This window comes from Heptranchias perlo, unplaced genomic scaffold (assembly GCF_035084215.1).
Source record: "Heptranchias perlo isolate sHepPer1 unplaced genomic scaffold, sHepPer1.hap1 HAP1_SCAFFOLD_426, whole genome shotgun sequence".
NCBI classification, from domain to species: Eukaryota; Metazoa; Chordata; class Chondrichthyes; order Hexanchiformes; family Hexanchidae; genus Heptranchias; species Heptranchias perlo.
Window position 1 is genome coordinate 39,635 of NW_027139438.1, and position 12,062 is coordinate 51,696.

At 56.5% G+C, this 12,062-nt stretch overlaps 1 protein-coding gene across 3 annotated transcripts; it reads right to left on the bottom strand.

Moving 5' to 3' along the window:
- Positions 1–2,843: 2,843 nt before the first annotated feature.
- Positions 2,844–10,928, bottom strand: LOC137312358 (B-cell CLL/lymphoma 7 protein family member B-like). Of its 3 annotated transcripts, XM_067978931.1 has the most exons (6): positions 10,769–10,928; positions 7,011–7,089; positions 5,225–5,333; positions 4,624–4,794; positions 3,692–3,777; positions 2,844–3,447 (listed from the first exon to the last, which is right to left on the bottom strand). In XM_067978931.1, exons 1-6 carry the CDS (start codon positions 10,858–10,860, stop codon positions 3,313–3,315), a joined length of 672 nt encoding a protein of 223 aa, XP_067835032.1. In that variant the 5' UTR covers positions 10,861–10,928; the 3' UTR covers positions 2,844–3,312. The 3 variants fall into 3 exon arrangements, with proteins under 3 accessions (XP_067835032.1, XP_067835030.1, XP_067835031.1); XM_067978929.1 differs by having other exon boundaries at positions 3,327–3,777; XM_067978930.1 differs by having other exon boundaries at positions 3,327–3,777; positions 10,801–10,913.
- Positions 10,929–12,062: the final 1,134 nt, after the last annotated feature.

The following is a 12,062-nucleotide window of genomic DNA, read 5'->3' on the forward strand; positions in this document are numbered from 1 at the left end:
CTCAGTACTGATCCTCCGACAGTGCGGCGCTCCCTCAGTATGTCCCTCCGACAGTGCGTGCGCTGGTGGGCTATTCTACCACGGGAGGCGGGGCGGAGTGGGGCGGCTGTACTGACGAGTCGCTGCCACAAGGAGGCAGCAGCGAAGCGCCGAGCCAGATCGATAGAACCTGGTCCAACTCCGCCATCTGGTGGACGCAGAACAACACTGCATGAGTTAAAGGGGAAGCCCATTTTCCACGGGTTGAATAACAGCCCTGTCACTCTTAAAGCGGAAGGGCCCAAAGCCGCATTCTTAAAGGGGCAAGACACACGATCAACATTCAGCCTGTTCTCTCGGCCCACAACAGGGGGTGAATCAGTTGCAAATCGAGTCCAACGCACTGTGAGACCCGGTACCAGAGGGGGAAAGGACAGTGTATCTAACACACTGTGAGACCCGGTCCCAGAGGGGGAAAGGACAGTGTATCTAACGCACTGTGAGACCCGGTCCCAGAGGGGGAAAGGACAGTGTATCTAACGCACTGTGAGACCCGGTCCCAGAGGGGGAAAGGACAGTGTATCTAACGCACTGTGAGACCCGGTCCCAGAGGGGGAAAGGACAGTGTATCTAACGCACTGTGAGACCCGGTCCCAGAGGGGGAAAGGACAGTGTATCTAACACACTGTGAGACCCGGTCCCAGAGGGGGAAAGGACAGTGTATCTAATACACTGTGAGACCCGGTCCCAGAGGGGGAAAGGACAGTGTATCTAACGCACTGTGAGACCCGGTCCCAGAGGGGGAAAGGACAGTGTATCTAACGCACTGTGAGACCCGGTCCCAGAGGGGGAAAGGACAGTGTATCTAACGCACTGTGAGACCCGGTCCCAGAGGGGGAAAGGACAGTGTATCTAACGCACTGTGAGACCCGGTCCCAGAGGGGGAAAGGACAGTGTATCTAACGCACTGTGAGACCCGGTCCCAGAGGGGGAAAGGACAGTGTATCTAACGCACTGTGAGACCCGGTCCCAGAGGGGGAAAGGACAGTGTATCTAACGCACTGTGAGACCCGGTCCCAGAGGGGGAAAGGACAGTGTATCTAACGCACTGTGAGACCCGGTCCCAGAGGGGGGAAAGGACAGTGTATCTAACGCACTGTGAGACCCGGTCCCAGAGGGGGAAAGGACAGTGTATCTAACACACTGTGAGACCCGGTCCCAGAGGGGAAAGGACAGTGTATCTAACGCACCGTGAGACCCGGTCCCAGAGGGGGAAAGGACAGTGTATCTAACGCACTGTGAGACCCGGTCCCAGAGGGGGAAAGGACAGTGTGTCTAACGCACTGTGAGACCCGGTCCCAGAGGGGGAAAGGACAGTGTATCTAACGCACTGTGAGACCCGGTCCCAGAGGGGGAAAGGACAGTGTATCTAACACACTGTGAGACCCGGTCCCAGAGGGGGAAAGGACAGTGTATCTAACACACTGTGAGACCCGGTCCCAGAGGGGGAAAGGACAGTGTATCTAACGCACTGTGAGACCCGGTCCCAGAGGGGGAAAGGACAGTGTATCTAACACACTGTGAGACCCGGTCCCAGAGGGGGAAAGGACAGTGTATCTAACGCACTGTGAGACCCGGTCCCAGAGGGGGAAAGGACAGTGTATCTAACGCACTGTGAGACCCGGTCCCAGAGGGGGAAAGGACAGTGTATCTAATACACTGTGAGACCCGGTCCCAGAGGGGGAAAGGACAGTGTATCTAACGCACTGTGAGACCCGGTCCCAGAGGGGGAAAGGACAGTGTATCTAACGCACTGTGAGACCCGGTCCCAGAGGGGGAAAGGACAGTGTATCTAACGCACTGTGAGACCCGGTCCCAGAGGGGGAAAGGACAGTGTATCTAACGCACTGTGAGACCCGGTCCCAGAGGGGGAAAGGACAGTGTATCTAACGCACTGTGAGACCCGGTCCCAGAGGGGGAAAGGACAGTGTATCTAACGCACTGTGAGACCCGGTCCCAGAGGGGGAAAGGACAGTGTATCTAACGCACTGTGAGACCCGGTCCCAGAGGGGGAAAGGACAGTGTATCTAACGCACTGTGAGACCCGGTCCCAGAGGGGGGAAAGGAAAGTGTATCTAACGCACTGTGAGACCCGGTCCCAGAGGGGGAAAGGACAGTGTATCTAACACACTGTGAGACCCGGTCCCAGAGGGGAAAGGACAGTGTATCTAACGCACCGTGAGACCCGGTCCCAGAGGGGGAAAGGACAGTGTATCTAACGCACTGTGAGACCCGGTCCCAGAGGGGGAAAGGACAGTGTGTCTAACGCACTGTGAGACCCGGTCCCAGAGGGGGAAAGGACAGTGTATCTAACGCACTGTGAGACCCGGTCCCAGAGGGGGAAAGGACAGTGTATCTAACGCACTGTGAGACCCGGTCCCAGAGGGGGAAAGGACAGTGTATCTAACGCACTGTGTGACCCGGTCCCAGAGGGGGAAAGGACAGTGTATCTAACGCACTGTGAGACCCGGTCCCAGAGGGGGAAAGGACAGTGTATCTAACGCACTGTGAGACCCGGTCCCAGAGGGGGAAAGGACAGTGTATCTAACGCACTGTGAGACCCGGTCCCAGAGGGGGAAAGGACAGTGTATCTAACGCACTGTGAGACCCGGTCCCAGAGGGGGAAAGGACAGTGTATCTAACGCACTGTGAGACCCGGTCCCAGAGGGGGAAAGGACAGTGTATCTAACGCACTGTGAGACCCGGTCCCAGAGGGGGAAAGGACAGTGTATCTAACGCACTGTGAGACCCGGTCCCAGAGGGGGAAAGGACAGTGTATCTAACGCACTGTGAGACCCGGTCCCAGAGGGGGAAAGGACAGTGTATCTAACGCACTGTGAGACCCGGTCCCAGAGGGGGAAAGGACAGTGTGTCTAACACACTGTGAGACCCGGTCCCAGAGGGGGAAAGGACAGTGTATCTAACGCACTGTGAGACCCGGTCCCAGAGGGGGAAAGGACAGTGTATCTAACACACTGTGAGACCCGGTCCCAGAGGGGGAAAGGACAGTGTGTCTAACGCACTGTGAGACCCGGTCCCAGAGGGGGAAAGGACAGTGTATCTAACGCACTGTGAGACCCGGTCCCAGAGGGGGGAAAGGACAGTGTATCTAACACACTGTGAGACCCGGTCCCAGAGGGGGAACGGACAGTGTATCTAACGCACTGTGAGACCCGGTCCCAGAGGGGGAAAGGACAGAGTATCTAACACACTGAGGCCCCTCGCGGACTGGGATTTTGTGGGATTGACTGCTGCGTTCTCGTCCTTCATTTCCTAGAGGTCCCTGCTTGTCTGGTCCAATTGCTGATCTGGGCGTCGTTCAGCTGGAGCCAGATTCTGCGATGCCACTCCCTCACTCTCCTCCTCCTCACTGTCACCGTCAACTGATGACAGGGTCTCCTGAGGTGCCTGGCGGGCGAAGGGGCAGGCAGTCAGACCTGGCACAGTCACTCCCCATCGCCCACCTCCCCCCAGGGCTCCTGCCGCGCCACCCGGCTATTCGACTGTGGGAGGCACACCGCACCCGACCAACGCGCACCTTTACGGGATTGGGAGAGGCACGGGACCCGGGATAAAGGCTGACGGTGAGACAGCGAGGGGGACAGGAGAGGACGAAACGAGGACTGGGAGCCGCGCAGCGAAGGAGACTCACCTTGGCCTCGATGAGGTCCGTCACTGGGACCTCCTTGGTGAGGAATGGGGGGTCATCGCCAGTCTCAGTGAGCAGGGGGACTGACTCTGAAACAACACACAATCCAGAGAGTTACAACAAATGTACTCAAACTGGCCCAACCTTCCCCAGCAATACCTGCCCTGGGAGTGTTTGACGGGACAGTGCGGAGGGAGCTTTACTCTGTATCTAACCCTGTACCTGCCCTGGGAGTGTTTGATGGGACGGTGTAGAGGGAGCTTTACTCTGTATCTAACCCTGTACCTGCCCTGGGAGTGTTTGATGGGACAGTGTAGAGGGAGCTTTACTCTGTATCTAACCCTGTACCTGCCCTGGGAGTGTTTGATGGGACGGTGTAGAGGGAGCTTTACTCTGTATCTAACCCTGTACCTGCCCTGGGAGTGTTTGATGGGACAGTGGAGAGGGAGCTTTACTCTGTATCTAACCCTGTACCTGCCCTGGGAGTGTTTGACGGGACAGTGTCGAGGGAGCTTTACTCTGTATCTAACCCTGTACCTGCCCTGGGAGTGTTTGATGGGACGGTGGAGAGGGAGCTTTACTCTGTATCTAACCCTGTACCTGCCCTGGGAGTGTTTGACGGGACAGTGTCGAGGGAGCTTTACTCTGTATCTAACCCTGTACCTGCCCTGGGAGTGTTTGACGGGACAGTGTAGAGGGAGCTTTACTCTGTATCCAACCCTGCACCTGCCCTGGGTGTGTTTGACGGGACAGTGTAGAGGGAGCTTTACTCTGTACCTAACCCTGTACCTGCCCTGGGAGTGTTTGATGGGACAGTGTGGAGGGAGCTTTACTCTGTATCTAACCCTGTACGTGCCCTGGGAGTGTTTGACGGGACAGTGTAGAGGGAGCTTTACTCTGTATCTAACCCTGTACCTGCCCTGGGAGTCACTTACCGTGGGCCCCTTCTTCCCCCAGCTGAGGGGGTTGGGAGACATCGGCCTTGTACTCGGAGGTCTGCGTTGGGCTGGCGGTCCCGCTCTGGTCTGGGGTGGGACTCGCACTGCTGCTGGTGTCTCCCTTCTGGGGGGAAACGTCAGAGACCGAGCTCAGGTTACTGCTCTCATCTGAGGAGACAAAGCACAGACATCGAGGGATGGACTACGAACAAAGTGGGGGGGAGGGGGGGTCGTTTCTCGTTTCTACTCCCCTCCGCTCCAGCAGCAAAACTGGCCGGCTATTCGACTAAGGGGGGCATCGCGTCCCGGGGCTATTCGACTAAGGGAGGGGTGGTGGCATCGCGACACATGGCTATTTGGCTACCGGGCAGCGCAACTCGGGGCTAATCGACCACGGGGAGTGGGGGGGGGGGGCGTCGTGACTCCGGGCTATTCGACTACGGGGGCATCGCGGCTCAGTGTTCGAACTGCCCTCACACGCTGCCCCACAGGTGTATTCCGCAACAGGGACTTCGACAGGTCGTACCCCACTCCGCGCCCTCGCTCTGGGGCCCTGTCCCAGTCTTAGGGCAGGGTTGCAAATGACATGTCGACGCACCGTTTAAATCCATCAGTAGCAGGGAGCAGCGTTCCTTGGGGCTCGAGACCCGCCGTTTCTTCTCTCTCTCCTTCTGCCTCTCGAGCGAGCTCACCAACCTGGATTTCGCCTGCGAGGGGCACAGAATACATGGACAGTCAACAGACACCGAACCAGCGCGTCAGATAAACTGTCCTTTCCCCCTCTGGGACCGGGTCTCGCAGTGCGTTAGACACACTGTCCTTTCCCCCTCTGGGACCGGGTCTCACAGTGCGTTAGATACACTGTCCTTTCCCCCTCTGGGACCGGGGTCTCACAGTGCGTTAGATACACTGTCCTTTCCCCCTCTGGGACCGGGTCTCACAGTGCGTTAGATGCACTGTCCTTTCCCCCTCTGGGACCGGGTCTCACAGTGCGTTAGATACACTGTCCTTTCCCCCTCTGGGACCGGGTCTCGCAAGTGCGTTAGACACACTGTCCTTTCCCCCTCTGGGACCGGGTCTCACAGTGCGTTAGATACACTGTCCTTTCCCCCTCTGGGACCGGGGTCTCACAGTGCGTTAGATACACTGTCCTTTCCCCCTCTGGGACCGGGTCTCACAGTGCGTTAGACACACTGTCCTTTCCCCCCTCTGGGACCGGGTCTCAACAGTGCATTCGATACACTGTCCTTTCCCCCTCTGGGACCGGGTCTCACAGTGCGTTAGATACACTGTCCTTTCCCCCTCTGGGACCGGGTCTCACAGTGCATTAGATACACTGTCCTTTCCCCCTCTGGGACCGGGTCTCACAGTGTGTTAGATACACTGTCCTTTCCCCCTCTGGGACCGGGTCTCACAGTGCATTAGATACACTGTCCTTTCCCCCTCTGGGACCGGGTCTCTCAGTGCATTAGATACACTGTCCTTTCCCCCTCTGGGACCGGGTCTCACAGTGCGTTAGATACACTGTCCTTTCCCCCGCTCTGGGACCGGGGTCTCACAGTGCGTTAGATACACTGTCCTTTCCCCCCTCTGGGACCGGGTCTCACAGTGCGTTAGATACACTGTCCTTTCCCCCCTCTGGGACCGGGTCTCACAGTGCGTTAGATACACTGTCCTTTCCCCCTCTGGGACCGGGTCTCACAGTGCGTTAGATACACTGTCCTTTCCCCCTCTGGGACCGGGTCTCACAGTGCGTTAGATACACTGTCCTTTCCCCCTCTGGGACCGGGTCTCACAGTGCGTTAGATACACTGTCCTTTCCCCCTCTGGGACCGGGTCTCACAGTGCGTCAGATACACTGTCCTTTCCCCCTCTGGGACCGGGTCTCTCAGTGCGTTAGATACACTGTCCTTTCCCCCTCTGGGACCGGGTCTCTCAGTGCGTTAGATACACTGTCCTTTCCCCCCTCTGGGACCGGGTCTCACAGTGCGTTAGATACACTGTCCTTTCCCCCTCTGGACCGGGTCTCACAGTGCGTTAGATACACTGTCCTTTCCCCCTCTGGGACCGGGTCTCACAGTGCGTTAGATACACTGTCCTTTCCCCCTCTGGGACCGGGTCTCTCAGTGCGTTCGATACACTGTCTCTTTCCCCCTCTGGGACCGGGTCTCACAGTGCGTTAGATACACTGTCCTTTCCCCCTCTGGGACCGGACACCACCCAAAAACTACAGGTTCACTGCTCGTCTGATTGCTGTTTGTGGGATCTTGCTGTGTCCAGACTCGATCGGGCCCACTGTTCTCAGTAAGTGCTGGTGAGGGTTTGAACGTGACGAGGTGCCCCTTTCAGTGTAGCTGTGTGTGGCGGGCTGAGGAGTGATTTACCTCGTGCCTCGGGTCGATGATGGGCACCCACTTGAAGATCCGTAGGGAGGTGTCTCCAATTGTCACCCACCTCTTCTCCCTGCAGGTCAAGAGTTCCAGAATTAATCCGAGTCAGTCCGCACAGCCGTGAGAGGATGAGAGAGGGAGAGAGGGAGGGAGATGGAGAGGAAGAGGGAGAGGGGAGAGGGAGAGGGAGAGAGGGAGAGACAGAGAGCGAGAGGGATAGATAGAGAGCGAGACAGAGAGAGGGGGAGAGAGAGAGGGTGAGAGTGAGAGACAGAGAGGGAGAGACAGAGAGCGAGAGGGATAGATAGAGAGAGGGAAACAGAGAGGGAGAGAGGGGGAGAGAGAAAGAGAGGGGGAGAGAGAAAGAGAGGGGGAGAGAGAAAGAGAGGGAGAGAGAGAAAGAGAGGGGGAGAGAGAAAGAGAGGGGGGAGAGAGAAAGAGAGGGGGAGAGAGAAAGAGAGAGGGGGAGAGAGAAAGAGAGGGGGAGAGAGAAAGAGAGGGGGAGAGAGAAAGAGAGGGGGAGAGAGAAAGAGAGGGGGAGAGAGAGAGAGGGGGAGAGAGAAAGAGAGGGGGAGAGAGAAAGAGAGGGAGAGAGAGAAAGAGAGGGGGAGAGAGAAAGAGAGGGGGAGAGAGACAGAGAGCAAGAGGGAGACATAGAGAGTCAGAGACAGAGAGGGATGGACAGAGAGAGAGGGAGACACACACACAGAAAGAGACAGATGGAGAGATTGAGGGAGAAACAGTGAGAGTGACAGAGACTGAGGTAGAGGGATGGAGAGAGCGAGACAGTGAGAGAGAGAGCAAAGAGTGACAGAGAGCAAAGAGTGACAGAGAGCGAGAGTGACAGAGAGCGAGAGTGACAGAGAGCGAGAGTGACAGAGAGCGAGAGTGACAGAGAGCGAGAGTGACAGAGAGCGAGAGTGACAGAGAGCGAGAGTGACAGAGAGCGAGAGTGACAGAGAGCGAGAGTGACAGAGAGCGAGAGTGACAGAGAGCGAGAGTGACAGAGAGCGAGAGTGACAGAGAGCGAGAGTGACAGAGAGCGAGAGTGACAGAGAGCGAGAGTGACAGAGAGCGAGAGTGACAGAGAGCGAGAGTGACAGAGAGCGAGAGTGACAGAGAGCGAGAGTGACAGAGAGCGAGAGTGACAGAGAGCGAGAGTGACAGAGAGCGAGAGTGACAGAGAGCGAGAGTGACAGAGAGCGAGAGTGACAGAGAGCGAGAGTGACAGAGAGCGAGAGTGACAGAGAGCGAGAGTGACAGAGAGCGAGAGTGACAGAGAGCGAGAGTGACAGAGAGCGAGAGTGACAGAGAGCGAGAGTGACAGAGAGCGAGAGTGACAGAGAGCGAGAGTGACAGAGAGCGAGAGTGACAGAGAGCGAGAGTGACAGAGAGCGAGAGTGACAGAGAGCGAGAGTGACAGAGAGCGAGAGTGACAGAGAGCGAGAGTGACAGAGAGCGAGAGTGACAGAGAGCGAGAGTGACAGAGAGCGAGAGTGACAGAGAGCGAGAGTGACAGAGAGCGAGAGTGACAGAGAGCGAGAGTGACAGAGAGCGAGAGTGACAGAGAGCGAGAGTGACAGAGAGCGAGAGTGACAGAGAGCGAGAGTGACAGAGAGCGAGAGTGACAGAGAGCGAGAGTGACAGAGAGCGAGAGTGACAGAGAGCGAGAGTGACAGAGAGCGAGAGTGACAGAGAGCGAGAGTGACAGAGAGCGAGAGTGACAGAGAGCGAGAGTGACAGAGAGCGAGAGTGACAGAGAGCGAGAGTGACAGAGAGCGAGAGTGACAGAGAGCGAGAGTGACAGAGAGCGAGAGTGACAGAGAGCGAGAGTGACAGAGAGCGAGAGTGACAGAGAGCGAGAGTGACAGAGAGCGAGAGTGACAGAGAGCGAGAGTGACAGAGAGCGAGAGTGACAGAGAGCGAGAGTGACAGAGAGCGAGAGTGACAGAGAGCGAGAGTGACAGAGAGCGAGAGTGACAGAGAGCGAGAGTGACAGAGAGCGAGAGTGACAGAGAGCGAGAGTGACAGAGAGCGAGAGTGACAGAGAGCGAGAGTGACAGAGAGCGAGAGTGACAGAGAGCGAGAGTGACAGAGAGCGAGAGTGACAGAGAGCGAGAGTGACAGAGAGCGAGAGTGACAGAGAGCGAGAGTGACAGAGAGCGAGAGTGACAGAGAGCGAGAGTGACAGAGAGCGAGAGTGACAGAGAGCGAGAGTGACAGAGAGCGAGAGTGACAGAGAGCGAGAGTGACAGAGAGCGAGAGTGACAGAGAGCGAGAGTGACAGAGAGCGAGAGTGACAGAGAGCGAGAGTGACAGAGAGCGAGAGTGACAGAGAGCGAGAGTGACAGAGAGCGAGAGTGACAGAGAGCGAGAGTGACAGAGAGCGAGAGTGACAGAGAGCGAGAGTGACAGAGAGCGAGAGTGACAGAGAGCGAGAGTGACAGAGAGCGAGAGTGACAGAGAGCGAGAGTGACAGAGAGCGAGAGTGACAGAGAGCGAGAGTGACAGAGAGCGAGAGTGACAGAGAGCGAGAGTGACAGAGAGCGAGAGTGACAGAGAGCGAGAGTGACAGAGAGAGAGCGAGAGTGTGAGGCTGAATGAGAGAGACACTGAGGGAGAGAGAAACATTTTAACAAAACTTTTCTGACAGTTAGTGTAACTTTACAGATAGTTAGTGAAACTTTCCTGACAATTAGTTAAACTTTCCTGACAGTTAGTTAAACTTTCCTGACAATTAGTGAAACTTTCCTGACAGTTAGTGAAACTTTCCTGACAGTTAGTTAAACTTTCCTGACAATTAGTGAAACTTTCCTGACAATTAGTGAAACTTTCCTGACAGTTGGTTAAACTTTCCTGACAGTTAGTGAAACTTTTCTGACAGTTCGTGAAACTTTCCTGACAATTAGTTAAACTTTCCTGACAGTTAGTGAAACTTTCCTGACAATTAGTGAAACTTTCCTGACAGTTAGTGAATCTTTCCTGACAATTAGTTAAACTTTCCTGACAGTTAGTGAATCTTTCCTGACAGTTAGTGAATCTTTCCTGACAATTAGTTAATCTTTCCTGACAGTTAGTGATACTTTCCTGACAGTTAGTGAAACTTTCCTGACTTTTCTGACAGTTAGTTAAACTTTCCTGACAGTTAGTGAAACTTTCCTGACAGTTAGTGAAACTTTCCTGACAGTTGGTTAAACTTTCCTGACAATTAGTGAAACTTTCCTGACAGTTAGTGAAACTTTTCTGACAATTAGTGAAACTTTTCTGACAATTAGTGAAACTTTCCTGACAGTTAGTGAAACTTTTCTGACAATTAGTGAAACTTTTCTGACAATTAGTTAAACTTTCCTGACAGTTGGTTAAACTTTCCTGACAATTAGTGAAACTTTTCTGACAATTAGTTAAACTTTCCTGACAATTAGTGAAACTTTCCTGACAATTAGTGAAACTTTTCTGACAATTAGTTAAACTTTCCTGACAGTTAGTGAAACTTTTCTGACAATTAGTGAAACTTTCCTGACAATTAGTGAAACTTTTCTGAAACTTTTCTGACAATTAGTGAAACTTTCCTGACAGTTGGTTAAACTTTCCTGACAGTTAGTGAAACATTTGACAGTTAACGAAACTTTGCTAAGAATTAAGGAAATTTCCTCCCTCCCCCCCAGGGGTCTCCCCCTCCCCCCCAGGGGTCACCCCCTTTCCCCCCTTTCCCCTTTCACCCCCTCGCCCCTCGCCCCCTCCGCACTCCTCACCATCTCCGCACTCTCTCGATGGCCGCCATCACCTTTTTAATGTCATCTTTGGCCCGGCTGCGGGTCTCGGCCCTCCCGGTCCGGCCCGCCATTCCCAGAGCGGCCGCTGCCTCCTCTCCACCGCCCCGCGTCCACCGGACACTGCGCAGGGCTGGGAGGACTGACTGCAGGGCTGGGAGGACTGACTGCAGCGCCTCCCTCAGGCTGGGAGGACTGACTGCAGGGCTGGGAGGACTGACTGCAGCGCCCCCCTCAGGCTGGGAGGACTGACTGCAGGGCTGGGAGGACTGACTGCAGCGCCTCCCTCAGGCTGGGAGGACTGACTGCAGGGCTGGGAGGACTGACTGCAGCGCCTCCCTCAGGCTGGGAGGACTGACTGCAGGGCTGGGAGGACTGACTGCAGCGCCCCCCTCAGGCTGGGAGGACTGACTGCAGCGCCACCCTCAGGCTGGGAGGACTGACTGCAGGGCTGGGAGGACTGACTGCAGCGCCTCCCTCAGGCTGGGAGGACTGACTGCAGGGCTGGGAGGACTGACTGACTGCAGCGCCTACCTCAGGCTGGGAGGACTGACTGCAGGGCTGGGAGGACTGACTGCAGCGCCTCCCTCAGGCTGGGAGGACTGACTGCAGGGCTGGGAGGACTGACTGCAGCGCCACCCTCAGGCTGGGAGGACTGACTGCAGGGCTGGGAGGAGTGACTGCAGCGCCACCCTCAGGCTGGGAGGACTGACTGCAGGGCTGGGAGGACTGACTGCAGCGCCTCCCTCAGGCTGGGAGGACTGACTGCAGGGCTGGGAGGACTGACTGCAGCGCCCCCGTCAGGCTGGGAGGACTGACTGCAGGGCTGGGAGGACTGACTGCAGCGCCCCCGTCAGGCTGGGAGGACTGACTGCAGGGCTGGGAGGACTGACTGCAGCGCCCCCCTCAGGCTGGGAGAACGGACTGCAGGGCTGGGAGGACTGACTGCAGCGCCCCCCTCAGGCTGGGAGGACTGACTGCAGGGCTGGGAGGACTGACTGCAGCGCCCCCCTCAGGCTGGGAGGACTGACTGCAGGGCTGGGAGGACTGACTGCAGCGCCCCCCTCAGGCTGGGAGGACTGACTGCAGGGCTGGGAGGACTGACTGCAGCGCCACCCTCAGGCTGGGAGGACTGACTGCAGGGCTGGGAGGAGTGACAGCAGCGCCCTCCTCAGGCTGGGAGGACTGACTGCAGGGCTGGGAGGACTGACTGCAGCGCCCTCCGCAGGCTGGGAGGACTGACTGCAGGGCTGGGAGGACTGACTGCAGCGCCTCC